Source organism: Catharus ustulatus, chromosome Z (assembly GCF_009819885.2).
Source record: "Catharus ustulatus isolate bCatUst1 chromosome Z, bCatUst1.pri.v2, whole genome shotgun sequence".
NCBI classification, from domain to species: Eukaryota; Metazoa; Chordata; class Aves; order Passeriformes; family Turdidae; genus Catharus; species Catharus ustulatus.
The window spans coordinates 65,640,704-65,654,216 of record NC_046262.2 but is presented as its reverse complement, the minus strand read 5'-3'; the positions used below and the strand labels follow the sequence as shown (position 1 = coordinate 65,654,216).

At 47.1% G+C, this 13,513-nt stretch overlaps 1 protein-coding gene across 1 annotated transcript in view; it reads left to right on the top strand.

Moving 5' to 3' along the window:
* Positions 1 to 785: 785 nt before the first annotated feature.
* TRABD2A (TraB domain containing 2A) overlaps positions 786 to 13,513 on the top strand; it is an 80,040-nt gene continuing 67,312 nt past the window's right edge. The window contains exons 1-3 of the mRNA XM_033084608.1: positions 786 to 805; positions 845 to 917; positions 8,703 to 9,263. Coding sequence (XP_032940499.1) covers positions 786 to 805; positions 845 to 917; positions 8,703 to 9,263 — 654 coding nt within the window. The remainder of the gene's footprint in view (positions 806 to 844; positions 918 to 8,702; positions 9,264 to 13,513) is intronic.

The following is a 13,513-nucleotide window of genomic DNA, read 5'->3' as shown; positions in this document are numbered from 1 at the left end:
GGTACTAATAATGCCAAGTTCACAGGTTCGATCCCTGCATAGGCCATTCACTGAAGAGTTGGACTCAGCGGTCCTTGCGGGTTCTACCAACTCAGAATATTCGGTGATGCTCTGAACACTGCTTATGCAAAGCACACCGGACGCACAGCTTCGGAATGGCCGTCCATGACACAAGAAGCGGTCAAAATAATTCAAGCCGACGGCCAATACAGAAACTCGTGAAGAATCACAACATTCCATTTTATATTCGCGTAAGGAGAGTGGTGCGGAGGGCAGAGACCCAGGCAGGCAGCGCAGGGCAGACAGAGCCGGGCTCGCCGGGGGCTGCGGGACGGGGGCGCGGCCGCCCCAGCCCCTCAGGGCCAGGGAATGTCCCGGTCCAGTCCGGTCCAGTCCAGCCCGGTCCGGCCCGGCCCGGCCCGGCCAGCGGCTGCGGGACCCCCCCGGTGCCGCCCCAGCACCCGCCCCCACTGCGACGGGCCCCACGCCCTCCCCTTCCTCCCCCGCCCCGCAGGGCACCTTTAAAGAGGAGGGGGCAGCGACGGGAGGGTTTGGCCGGGGGACGGGGCCGCTCCTGCGAGAGCTCCGGGACTGTGTCGGACGGCCGAAACCAAAAACTAACAGGGAGGAGGCAGGAAAAAAAAAAGAGGCAAAAGGAATTAAAAAAAAAAAAGAAAGAAAAATAAATAAGTAAAAGGGGAAGTACGGAAGCAGGGAGAGAACGGTGGGGGCACAGAGCAGAAAGCGCAGGGGGACGCGCTCCGCAGGCTGCGCGCAGCGCGGGCATGGTGCGCCCCGGCGGGCTGTGCCGCCTGCTGCCGCCGCCGCTGCTGCTGCTGCTGGTGGTGCAGGGCTCCCTCCTCCTGCTGGCCACTGCCCGGCACGGCCGCGCCGCCGCCTGCCCGCTCCACAGAAAGGTAAGCGCCGCCCGGGGTGCCCTCCTGCCTTGGGGTGCCCTCCAGCTCCAGGTGCCCTCCTGCCTTGGGGTGCCCTCCTGCTCCAGGTGCCCTGCCGTCCGCCCCGCTCGGGTCTGGTCCCCTCGGGGTGCGGTGATGGGAGGGGGCTGCGTGCGGGGCCGCCCCGGCAGCGGCTCGGTCCGCTCCGCCAGGAGAGCGCGGTGCGCTGAGCTGGGGCGGCAAGCGCTCGGCAGCGGCTTCCCGGGACTGTGCGGCGGGATGCTCCGACCGTGCTGACATCCCTGGATGCCGACGGAAGAACGTGACGGGGGAGGAGGACCTCGGGGTGAACCCCAGCAGGATCTAGCCTTCGCTGAGTATGACGAGCTGCGCTGCTCGCCCGACGGCAGACTGGCCAGCAGTGACTTGGTGGCACCGTCAGGGGTGCCGCCTAATCCCACTTCTGAACGCCGGGCGTGCTGGAACAGGGTCGGACCAGCAAATGGCCATTTGGCGTGAAAACGCGGCTACACGTTATGCTAGGTTTTGCTCGTCTCCTAAACTTAGCAGCCTGACTGCAGTAGCCAGGAGCAGCATGTGCTGATTTAGCTCCGGTGGGTGGTTAGCGCAGCAGAGGATCCGTGATGCAAGTTAGGAGTGACGCTATGACCGGTGTGAAGCTTGTGTAAATAGTGTCTATAATTTCTGTGGAAAATCAGGAAAAGTCGTTCTCATTGAAGCTTCTGAGATAAAAGTAGCAAAAATCGTGTAGGAAAAGTCTTCTTGAACTTACTTTGTGTTAACAGGCCATCTATGCTGTCTGTTGGCATCTACTTGGACCTGACGTGCATCTGGGATATGTGTATCACCACTTCACCTTCCCTCCCAGGCAGGGTTAACTCTACCAGCACTTAAGGAAACTGGAAGCCCTTAGAAGTAAGTGCAGGCCTGCTGCACTGGGGAGGTGCCAAAGCCACAGTAGGCTTACGGCAGGGTAGGTGTGAGAAAGTTTTGCAACTGACGAAGGTCTGCTCTGTGACTTTACTCTCTCACCTGCTCATGTACCTATATAGCCCTTGTTCTTGGGGCTTTCCTGTCCCTGTGAGCATACTGGTTCCCCAGAATATCTTCTCCTAGGATTTAGGGCATTATGGAATCAGCCTTGTGGCAAACTACATGTGCTTCACTGGAGGTGTCTGCCTGAGCTTGAGTTAAACAGAGCCTAGTCCTACCTTGTGGGATGGTATCCTGACAATTTGCTTAGAAACAGTTGGTCAGCTGGATTTGTAGGTGGCCAGCTGTGACACTGCCATAAGGCCAGGTGAAGCCTTTGGAGTGGGTGCCTTTTTCTGCTTGAGGACATGAGGTGCAAAAGACTGTGGGCTTGTACAAAACTGCTGCATGGAGCTAATGAGAGCAAGGAAAAGGGGACAGCTCCTGAGCAGAAGTCATACTTGTGGAAATGGATAGCTTCACAGATTGGGTGGGACATGCAGGAAGTTTTTTTGAACAATTGACTGGACTTCTGCCAGTAGCTAGAAAGACTGGAGGTGAAATGTGTTAATGGTAGGTAATTATCTGCTGATTACTCTGTCATTAAAATGTGAGACCACCTGTAGTTCTGGAATAGGCAGGCCGTTTCCGAGGGTCATTAGGATAGCGGTAATAACCACGCTGTCTAGGAATGGCAGCATCTGCCTTATTTAAAAAACTGTTGAATTTATCCTTATGAATATTTACATGAACAGGAAAAAATATACTGTCTTGTTCCTGCATCACCATGGATGGATTTTTAATTTACTTTATCTCTTCATAGGATTCCTTTTCTTACCTCTCTTAGGTCTAACTCTCTTCTTTTTGTCAGGTAGCCTCAGTCTCTGCTATGAAAAAAGTATGTGTGTTGTTGCTATTTTAAGGAATGAACCTACAGTACTTCAAAAGGCTATCTCATCATGACTCCAAATTATAGTTAAAGCTACAACAAATAATTATTAAAAAAAAAAGAGAAAAAATAAAACCATTGAAAACAGTTAATTTAAAATAAAGTATGCTGAAATCTTTTTGGATTATATTCCGGATACTAAGTAATGTGGTCTGGTACTGCTTTCTTTTTGCTTAATGTTGGAGTGTATTGGAAAAATCAAAGCCAGAAATTGGGGATTAATTGTAGAATGCTTGTAGTTGTAGTTGGTTAGTATTTTATGGTGTGTTGTTCCTGATAGAGGGCCAATTAATCTATATGGCTACTTTTCCCCATATATGCCCTTCAGCAGAGCAAGTAATTTGTCTGTTCTTAACCTGTGGCTTTTTAGTTAAAAACTTTATTTTTCATTTCTGGCTCTTTGGATGTGTTCTTTTAGTAACTGTAGCCAGTGCAGTGTTTATCCCTAAGTGAGTCCTGCTTTAAATCTTAAGCAGAGTTTGAGAGTGTCAGTAATGCAGGCGGGCAAAAGCTCAAGATAAGTACTATTAAAAATGTAGCTAGAATTTTTGTGTATGTTACCGTAGTTTCATGGTCATGTAGTGTGGTGAGTAAAATCTTTGCCTCAATTAGTTATAAAGGAATATGACAAGATAGGATGCCGGGATAGATAAGAGAGAGGGAGAAAGCCATATAGGGAGGGTTATAGGGCTGCCTGCCTGGGTGAAATATTGCATGCCATGTGCCTTGGCTTCTGTAGCAAGTAAGAAAAATAAGGCATGAGAATATTGTGGATTGACAAACAGTGCAGTTCTGGGCTGACCTTTGGAAGGTGTGGCTGTGAGATCAAGTGGTGAATATTAGGGATCCTGAGAGAGAGAGAAGCCACAGAGAGCACCTGCACAGTGAGGTGTATACACTTTGTGCTTTGAAATGTGTAGCCTGCATAGAGGAGATAGAAGACGGAAGGAAGCAGAACTCATGTAGAAGGAAGCAGAACTCATGTAGAAGGAAGCAGACCAAGTGTAGATTGACCGTGTCTGGAATTCCCATCCAGTTCTTCAGTCTCTAGACAGCAGTTTCCCTTTCCCTCTGAGCCTTCATTCCTTGCATCATCACAGCCTTCTGTCTTTTATATTTAGTTTTTTATACTCCTATGCTCTTCTAGATGTTTGGAGTGCTGTCACTAGATGAATTCTTTGTTCCTCCTGGTGTTTTTCTGAATTGTTTTCTGGATGTTTGCCCATTTTATTCTTGTTAGTACATAATTCAGCCCAATTTGAGCTAGTTTCCCTGAAAAAACCTACGCTTTCTCTGATTTTCTTTAGCATTTCTCTTTCAGAAGAATCAATTGCTCCCTCACTTGAAGTGATGTATGATATCTGACAAATGCAGTAGTATTGAAGACTGCATCCTAAATGGCTCTATAAATACTGCCGAAAAAGCAAGCTGTTGGTGCTAGCGAAAATGAACAAAATCTGAGGCTTGGGGTTTTTTAATCAAAAAGAAGGAACCTCAGCTCCCAAGGAAATACCTTTGCTGTGCACCATACTTTTCCAGAATTTTTGCAGTGGCTGACACATTTGTCCTGTTGTGCTGGGGAAGTGTTGTCTGTCCCTATGCACCTCAGTGGACAGTGAAGTTTGTCCCCTGTGCAGCCTTGGTTGAGAAGGTGGCTTTCCAAATTTTGTACCAGATAGTGTATCCCACAAGTCCCAGTGTATTCTCTGTGACAGTGTCAGCTTTTTCACCTGTGGGGGTAAGGCAGAGGAGAAGGCACCATGACATAGTACTGTGCATTCAGAAATACCTTGATCTGATGATTCCTTGAACCTTTGTTTGGCAGCAAGTTGAGAGACCTGTGTTCTCTTGTGAGACTGCTGTTCTTTCCGCTTTTCAGGAAAAAGGGTTTTTCTCATGATGAGTAATGCATTGAATACCACCTGTAAATTGTAGAGTGGAGGCAGAAATATATATCTATGATCATCTTGATCTATTCATGAACCTTCTTGTTGTTATGCTGCTGCAACTGAAATTCCTTAAGCTATACAGCCCAGCTGCCATAAGCCTCCAGCACAACACTTTGACTGTAATTTGTTTGCTTTAATGTACTTTTTTTTTTTGTTGTTGCAACAGCTGTTTTAAAGGATCTTACTGCAAAGGAAAACTGGGCTGTAGCACTTTTATCTACTGCATACTCTCAGGAAAGTGAGGTGCCACAGTGATGGTGTAGGGTGTGTGGTGTGATGCTGAACAAGCCTTGGTGCTGCTCCTGTACTATTTCATGGCTACCTAGAGCACTCTTCAACAGCTTCCCTTTTATGGTGTTGGGGTGAGATGATATCCTTTCTTTTCCCTCTCTGAAGCTGCACTGAGACATGAGAGAGCTCCAGGAGGTGAGCAGGGAGGTGGGAGTGCCTGAAGATACAGCAGGGGAAGACAGACCTGCTCAAGCACAGCAGGGACTTTGTCCCTTCGAAGCCCACTTGCACAGGGCAGTGACAGGAGGCTCTTTGCAGGGGTCAGGCACAGAGGCAGAGCACTGCTGGGATTCCAGTCTCCACTTTGGAAGGAAAAGGAGATGCCAAAGGAGTGTGAGGCGCTAGCATGTCCGGAGCAGCTGTAGTGACACTTTTAAAGGTTTGGAAGCTCCCCACATACCATCACTTGGTGATAACTACTGGTGCCTGGAAAGGGATTCTACAGTGTCTGGGAAGCTTCCCATGAGTGGTAGGAAACTGAAGTTGCTCTGTCCTCTCATTCTGGCTCCAAACTTTCTGTGAATGAAAGTCTGAATGGTTCTTAGGGTGATCTCTCAGGTTCATGACTACTCCTTTTGACATGCAAGTGCCAGCAAGAGTTCTCAGCTGCTTCACTTTGTAATGTCAGGGTCTCAAGAACTGTGTGAAAATTTTTGCTGTGTCTCAGCCTGCTTTCCTTCCGCCTGTGCTACAGGCTCTTTAAAGGAAGACTTCATGTACCCTGTGCCGGATGGCCTGCTTTGTTTCTTCAGAGGTACCACTGGTAGCTGGCAGTAGTACTCTGCTTTCAGTGTCCGATTATGAAGGTTGTGGGAATAAGCAGAGGGAAAAAAAGAGTGGGAAAAGAAAAAGAGAGTATAATGCCAAAAACCTTTCTATCTGGGATGTATGCAGTAGTCCAGAGCCGTGACGATCATCATGTTAGTCTGTTACCAGTCTTCTGGGCTTGAGACTTCTGGCTGGATTTATTGAGGACTGAAAAGCTATCTGGTGACTACTTGTTCTGTGCAATTTCTTGCAGTCATAGCTGGTTTTGTGCACTCCCACATTCATGATCAGACTTGCTTGAAGAGAAGGAGTATTGACCTCCTAACCTCATGCCTGTCCCAGGTACCTCCTCTGTCCTTGCAGTGGATAGAAAGCAGAACTTCTAGTTCATTTCTCACCACAGTGGTATTGCCTTTTATTTTCCCCTTCTGGTTAGTGTTGGGGAAGAGCCCTGTCTCATTTTCTCTTGTTTTACTTTGCATATTCATTCTCCTGTATTCTTCCCAGGTCTATGTTAGATTCTTATGCACCTGTTGCCCTGTATCTTTTGTATGCCCTGGTGCTCTTCATGTTTGTTCTCCCTTCTTCCTATGGTTTCAAGGGGAATTTCTGTACTCTGTAATTCGGATGTGCATTCCAGGACTGTCCTATAGGATTTGGAGTTGTAGAATGGTGTTGCCAGTGTCTGAAGTATCCTTCAAACTCTTGATATGCTGCAGAACAGTCCTTTGGAATATATTTGATTTGTACAGTGCTCTTGGGCATGTGGTGAAGTTCTTGGGGTTCTCCCATGCAGCTCCAGGAACTGGGCTTCAGTGATCCGTATGTCCTTTTCAGCTCAGGATATGATACATTTTATAGTCCATGCAGGTGAAGTGCACTTGCTGAAGTGCTGCCTCATCTGTGGCTTGATTTTGAAGTACAGAGCTGCTGGAGAAGGTTGTCTGGGATGAGCCATTGCAGAGTAGTCTTTGAGATTAACCTTTCTGACCCTGAGTCTTTAGTGTTAGAAATTTATAGGCAATGTGCTTCCAGTAAATTCCTCCAAGCAGCCTGTTCCGCTTTTGGCAGTCAGGCAGGCTTCTTAGATCAGCACACATGCACAGTTAGCCCCAGTGTGGAGGTTAGAGTTATCTGCTGGCTCAAGATTGACCAGATGTTTGAGTGCATCTGGAAGCCTGTTCTCTTACTTAGGCATGCAAAGGCTACCTCTTCCTGTCTGTGCAGACAGACACCGCTTGTGTCCATTGTTACAGTCAGTTCTGTGGGTGATGAAGGTTGTGCCTGCTACTGGTGCAAAATGAGTTGGAAGGATTCAGGCAGGATCTGTGTTGTCCCATCTGCTCTCCTGTCCTGTGGGAGCACCACAACCCTGTATTGAGCTATCTCAGGTGATGCTGTGAGGTGTATTTTCCAGCAGAACAAATTTAAATCTGATTCTAATTTCCTGATGGCTGTGGGTTTTGAGAGATTTTAAAAGCTAGCTTTAAAAAAGGTGCTTTTCTTTATTTCTCTATGTTTACAAGTTTATACCCTGAAACCACAGGCCAAGTTTGGCCTGCAGAAATTTTATTTTTACTTTTTTCCAAGGTATTGCATGCTCTACTGCTCAAGAAAGAGTATTGGGATGTGAGGAGTCTTTGCTGAGTGTCTGTCTGCTATGTGCGAAACTTTATTTCTGCCTGCTCCAGCAAGTCTGCCTGCCAGCTGTGTTTTGTGTTACTCATTTTCTTGGTGTCTTGCTGTTGTGGTATAACCCCAGCTGTCAACCAAGCACTACACTCATTAAATTCCCATTCCATGCAAGAGAGGTTGCAAGAGAGCATTGGAAGGGTAAAAGTGATGGGTTCAGATAATGACAACTTAATAGCTAAAGCAAAAGTCATGCACACAAGCAAAGCACAACAAGGAGTTCATTCACCACTTCCTGGGGCAAGCAGGTGTCCAGCCATCCCCAGGAAAGCAGGCTCCATCATGCATAGCAGTGACTTGAGAAGACAAACCCCATCATTCTGAATGTCCCCTGTCCTGACCCCCTGCCCTCCCTGGCTTTTTGTGCAGAGCATGATGCCATATGGTATGGAATACTGCATTGGTCAGTAAGGGTCAACTCTCCTGGCTGTATCCCCTCCCAGTATCTTGTGCACTCTCAGCATGTATGCTCCCAGTCATACAACAGACAGAAAAGGCTTTGGCTCTGTGCAAGAGCTGCTCAGCAATAACAAAAACAACTCTATGTTTTCAGCACAAATAAAAAACTCAGCCCCATACTGTGAAGAAAATAAACTCCACCCCATCCAAAACCAGCATACTCAAACTGGGAAGTTCACCCGTGACGCTGCAGCACCTCAAGACTAAGAGTCACAGCAGTTTGTTTGATGAAAGGTGCATTGCTGTGCTGAAGTGAGATATGAAAGTGATAGAAATTCTACTGTCCTTCTTTACTTCAGCAAAGTGATGCCAATTTTTGACTTGGTGAAAGGCAGAAGTTGGGTAAGTGTTGTGCTTGAATCATGACATGCTAGGGCTGTGCTCTGCTGCTGCTTTTGGTAGATGCCCAGATCATGTATCAGGTGATATTACTTTTAAGAAGACACAGTGTTACCTTTCAGGAGGAGAAAGCATGAGCCAATATTCTTATGTTTTTATTTAATGAAAATGAAATTTTTACCTCAGGACCTGAGAAAAACAGTGGTCAAAGAGAACTTTATGTGAGCAACTTTAGGAAAAGTCCATGCTGCAAGCTGCTGAGCTGGGTGAACTGCTGGCTTGGCACTGTGTTTTCCTTAAGCCCTCTGCTGCAGTGGCCTGCCATAAATGCGTGTACTTACTCAGCTGTGTCTCCCTCTCTCCCAGCAAAATGAGCTGAACTCCTTCCTGTGGACAATCAAGAGAGATCCCCCATCCTATTTCTTTGGCACCATCCATGTCCCATACACACGTGTCTGGGATTTCATTCCAGAGAACTCCAAGAAAGCCTTCCAGCAGAGCCACATCGTGTACTTTGAGCTGGATCTCACTGATCCCTACACCATCTCAGCTCTCACCAGCTGCCAGCTCCTGCCACAGGGGAAGAACCTCCAGGATGTGCTGCCCCGTGACATCTACCGCCGGCTGAAGCGGCACCTGGAGTACGTCAAGCTCATGATGCCATCCTGGATGACCCCAGACCAGCGGGGCAAAGGGCTGTATGCAGACTACCTCTTCAATGCCATTGCTGGCAACTGGGAACAGAAGAGGCCGGTCTGGGTGATGCTGATGGTGAACTCCCTGACAGAGGTAGACATCAAATCACGAGGTGTGCCCGTCCTGGATCTGTTCCTGGCCCAGGAAGCAGAGCGGCTGAGGAAGCAAACGGGCGCTGTGGAGAAAGTGGAAGAGCAGTGCCACCCACTCAATGGGCTGAACTTCTCCCAGGTGAGGCACAGTGGTGTGCAGGGTGCCAGGCTAGCTGCTGAGCTGGATATCACAGCAGCAGCATGGGCTGGGGCATGGGGTAAGTGCTTTCTACTCAGAGACTTGTGTGTGCTCCCTGAACCCTCTGCCTTTGCCTGCATCCTCAGGAGAATTTGCTAGCACAGGAGATCAGGCCAGAGACTAATTCATCTAGGCCTGGCCTGGGAAACCCCTGTTCTCTTCCTCAGGCAACCTTGGGCGTATTCTGCTCTCAGGCATAACATTGCTCTCTATGTGGGGGATATGGAGTACCTTCTCTGCACAGCAGTGCTTGGGGAGTGGAAATGGTATTTGCTTAGGAATAATCAAAACCTGCATTTTGCAGTATGCCTTAGTAGCACAACATGTGAGGATCTTTAATCATAGGGCTGAGTAGTTTTGACTGATGCCTGACCCTCTCCCCTGTATCCTGAAGCCTGTCCTGTCACTGATGTGTAGTTTGGAAGGGAAAGAGCAGAAGGCAAGTGCAGGGCAGCAAGGGCAGGGACAGCAAGTCAGAACAGATATCTGAAGTGCTGCTACCCAGACAATGTTGGTGGGGAGACCATGTTACAGGGAATAGCACAACAGCCCAGGCTGCATCACTTGAGCAGTCCCTAACTGCAGGCAGGGCTTCTACACTTCACTTTTCCATTGTTTGGAGCTGGGCAACCTCATTTGCATCTTCAGTCTTTTGCTTAACACGGTGCTCTGAATCCTTATGCTGTTGCTGTTTGGTTGCAGCTAACCTGGGAATAGGCTGAGAAGGCCCTCCTTTTCCACTTCTCACCTGGTTGAGGATTTATAAGTATTATTGCCCATATTATTGTTTTTCTTTTGCTGGCATTGCCCCTATAGTTTATCATGATAGAAGTGGAGGCATGGACATTTTTCTCCGCTGTCTTGTAAGAAAGTGGTAGGGAGACTGAGAAATGTTGATTGCAAATCATGTCCTTGCAAAGCTCATGTAAATGTTGACTTTTAGACCTTCACAGCTTTCTTTAAAGAGCAGCTGTTTTTGTGCTGTTCTGCAGATGGGATAAATACAGAGTGATCCAAGAAGCTGCATGGGCAAGGGACACAGAGCTGCAACATCCAGAATTGCCCAGCCTTCTGAGAAGGCCAGAGAGACAAAAACTGCAGGAGAAACATGCCTCTAGTTGGGAAATTCATACCCCACGGTTGTCCCATGGTGAGTGGAGGTGTGCATTTGCATCAGGAAATGCAGCTCCTCCCATGCCAGCTCACTTCCCAGGGAAGGAGCGCACTCTCCCTTGAGGGAGCAGGCCTGGAGCAGCTACTGCACTGCAAATTCACACCTCTACTGCTTCCCACTACTAGATTTCCAATATGGGCAGCTCAAGGAAAAGCAAAACCAGAGGCAGATTATTTTTGTGCTTCTAAGCCAATTTCATGGCTGTTTCAGAAACTGACTTGTGAGCTCTCATGGTTGGCAGTTGTGTAAGTCTTTGATTTCAGAGCTCTCATGTCAATTTGTTCAGGCAGTAGAGTTAATTAAGTGTTTAATAGAAACCAAACAAAGAGTTTGAAATAGGCTCTTAGAAAATTATTTTCTGTAGTGTGCTGCTCTTTGGAAACCCACAGTATTGGGCCACTTCTGTGACTGCTTTTCAAATAAGCAAACACACAGGTATTACTCAGAAATTTCTGTTGGGGAAAGTGGAAAAAACCCCATAAGAATAGTCCAACACTGTACAAGAAAGTTCATAGAATTACTGAATGGCCTGAGTTGGAAGATACCTCAAAGATCACTTAGTTCCATCCTTCCTGCCGTGGGCAGGGACACCTTTCACTTAGACCAGGTTGCTCAGAGCCACATCCAAACTGACCTTGAACACTTCCAGGGATGGGGCACCCACAGCTTCTCTGAGCAACCTGTGCCAGTACCTTACCAGTCTCACAACAAATAATTTCTTCCTAATATCTTATGTAAACGCACTCTCTTTCACTCTGAAGTCATTCCCCCTTGTCCATAGTAAAAAGTCTTTCTTGTAGGCTTCCTTCCCATACTGAAAGGTACATTGTAAGTCACTCCAAAACCTTCTCTTTTCCAGGCTGAACAATCCCAATTGTCTCAGCTTTTTCCTGTAGGAGAGGTACCCCTTTCTTGTAATCCATCTTGGTGGCCTCTTCTGGACTTACTCCAACACATCCATGGTGCTGGGACCCCAGAGGTGGATGCAGGGTTCCAGGTGGGGTCTCAGTAGAGCAAAGGGGCAGAATCTCCTCCTTCCTCTGCTGCCCGTGCTGCTTTGGATGCAGATCAGGACACATTTAGCTTTTTGGGCTGGGTCATGTCCAGCCTCTCACCCACAGCACCCCCAAGTCCTTCTCACAGGGCTGCTCGGAGCTGTTCATCCCCAGCCTGTGCCAATACTGGGGGTTGCCCTGACCCAGGTGCAGCACCTGGCACTTAGTCTTATAAAACTGCATGAGATTCCCATGGGCCCACTTGTCAAACTTCTCCAGGTTCCTCTGGATGTCATCTAGGGTGATGCTTTTTTTTATATAACAGAATTATAGAGAAATTATTTACTTAGCAGAGAAGCAAGTTGAGTGTTTTCGGTTTTTTAGGTGTGGGGTTTGCTATTTCTTTCACATACTGTTCTGGCTGGTAAAGTAGACTCCCAAGCCACTTTGAAAGCATACATTGTCACTAGCTAGGTCCCTGTTTTGATCCATTCTATTGAACAAGGCCTTGTTGGTGTATTTTATTGCCGGTGAAGGTCTGGAACAGTTTATTGTTGTCTCCCTGGGCACAGTGCTTAGTTTACTGCAAAGTACAGACTAGCTCAAATTAGCAAATCCCTTCTCCTTGTGAAGAGAGAACATTAAAAAAATGGGGAAAAAAAACCCAACAAAAAACCACATACAACAGCCAACAGTGCCTGTCAAGGGGCTCTTTTTCTTTGGCTTATTGTACCAAAGGCTTTCAGTTTGAATCTCTTATTTTACCTGCCAAATCTCTCTGTTCTTGCTCAGCTCAGACTGGCTGCCCACACTGCCAAATCATAAAAGTATCATTTCTGTTCATTACACAATGATGTGTACACAATCTGTTAAATACTTTACTGCCTTCTCAATCCCTCTCTCTTGTTCCAAATCCTGTGCAACTTCAGGAGTATGGAAGGATCAGTTTGTCTCCATGATGGGGCCATGGTGTTTATTTTTCCTGTTTCGTGCGGTTTCCATCCTAGTTTGTTTTACAGACTTGTTGTCCAACTCCACTTTCTTTGCTGGATAGTGCCCCTACTGCAATACCCTGCATAGTTCTCATTCCTGACTGCGCCTGGGTTTGTAACTATGCATGATCTGCTGACTTCCAGGATGGAGTCGGTCCCTCCCAACTGCTCCTTTCCAGTTATGCCTCCAGTGCTTACATGTTTGCTGTGTCGGGACCATTAGTGCTCCAGCCCAAAACAGCTTTGCTGTTGGCTTCAGTAATGCCATGAGTGTCAGTTTAGTACTGGCTCAGAAGATGAGCAAGTGCTGGCCCTTGTACTGTGCCAGGCACTTGCTTTGGTACAATAAGGTGGTGTCCAGGCTGTATTCCTCACAAACTGGTCTGAGTTTGAACATAAGAAGTTTACACTTTGTGTGGAGCCATGGTTAAGTGCGTAAACACTGTCCAGGCACTGACCCTAGCCAGTTTGGTTTCTCCAGTACTGAGACACTTGGTAAAAGATTCCATTACCTATTTTTGATTTGATAGTTGTTTCCCCACATGTCTTTCCTGTGGTCATACCTAGTCACAGCATTCTTCCTACCTGAGCATCTGAATTCACGGCTTTATATTCAGACATAGTCTTCAGAGCTGCTTGGGATGCAATAGGAAGCCAGGAGCTACTAAGGGCTGACTGCTCATGAGATCCTGGCTCCAAATCTTGGACTGAGCACTTGAAAGTCTTGTCATTTCTATCTTTCAACCAGTCCCTCATATGGCTGATTGCAGATAGGAAATGAAGCAAAATTTTCTACATTGATAATTTCATATTAATTAGGCCTTTTTTTTTTCAATGTTTCTATTCAAAAAATAACCTTTGCAGGCAACAAAGTGATGAGTAATTCTTGCTTTTCCTAGCAGTTCCAGGTTCTGGATCACTAACATGACTGTGTGAGCTGTAGATGACTGCTTAGCAAATACAGTCCTTCTGATATAAGAGCAACATCATTTTTGCTGCTTAGTCTGTGTACCCACTTGGGTGAAAGGG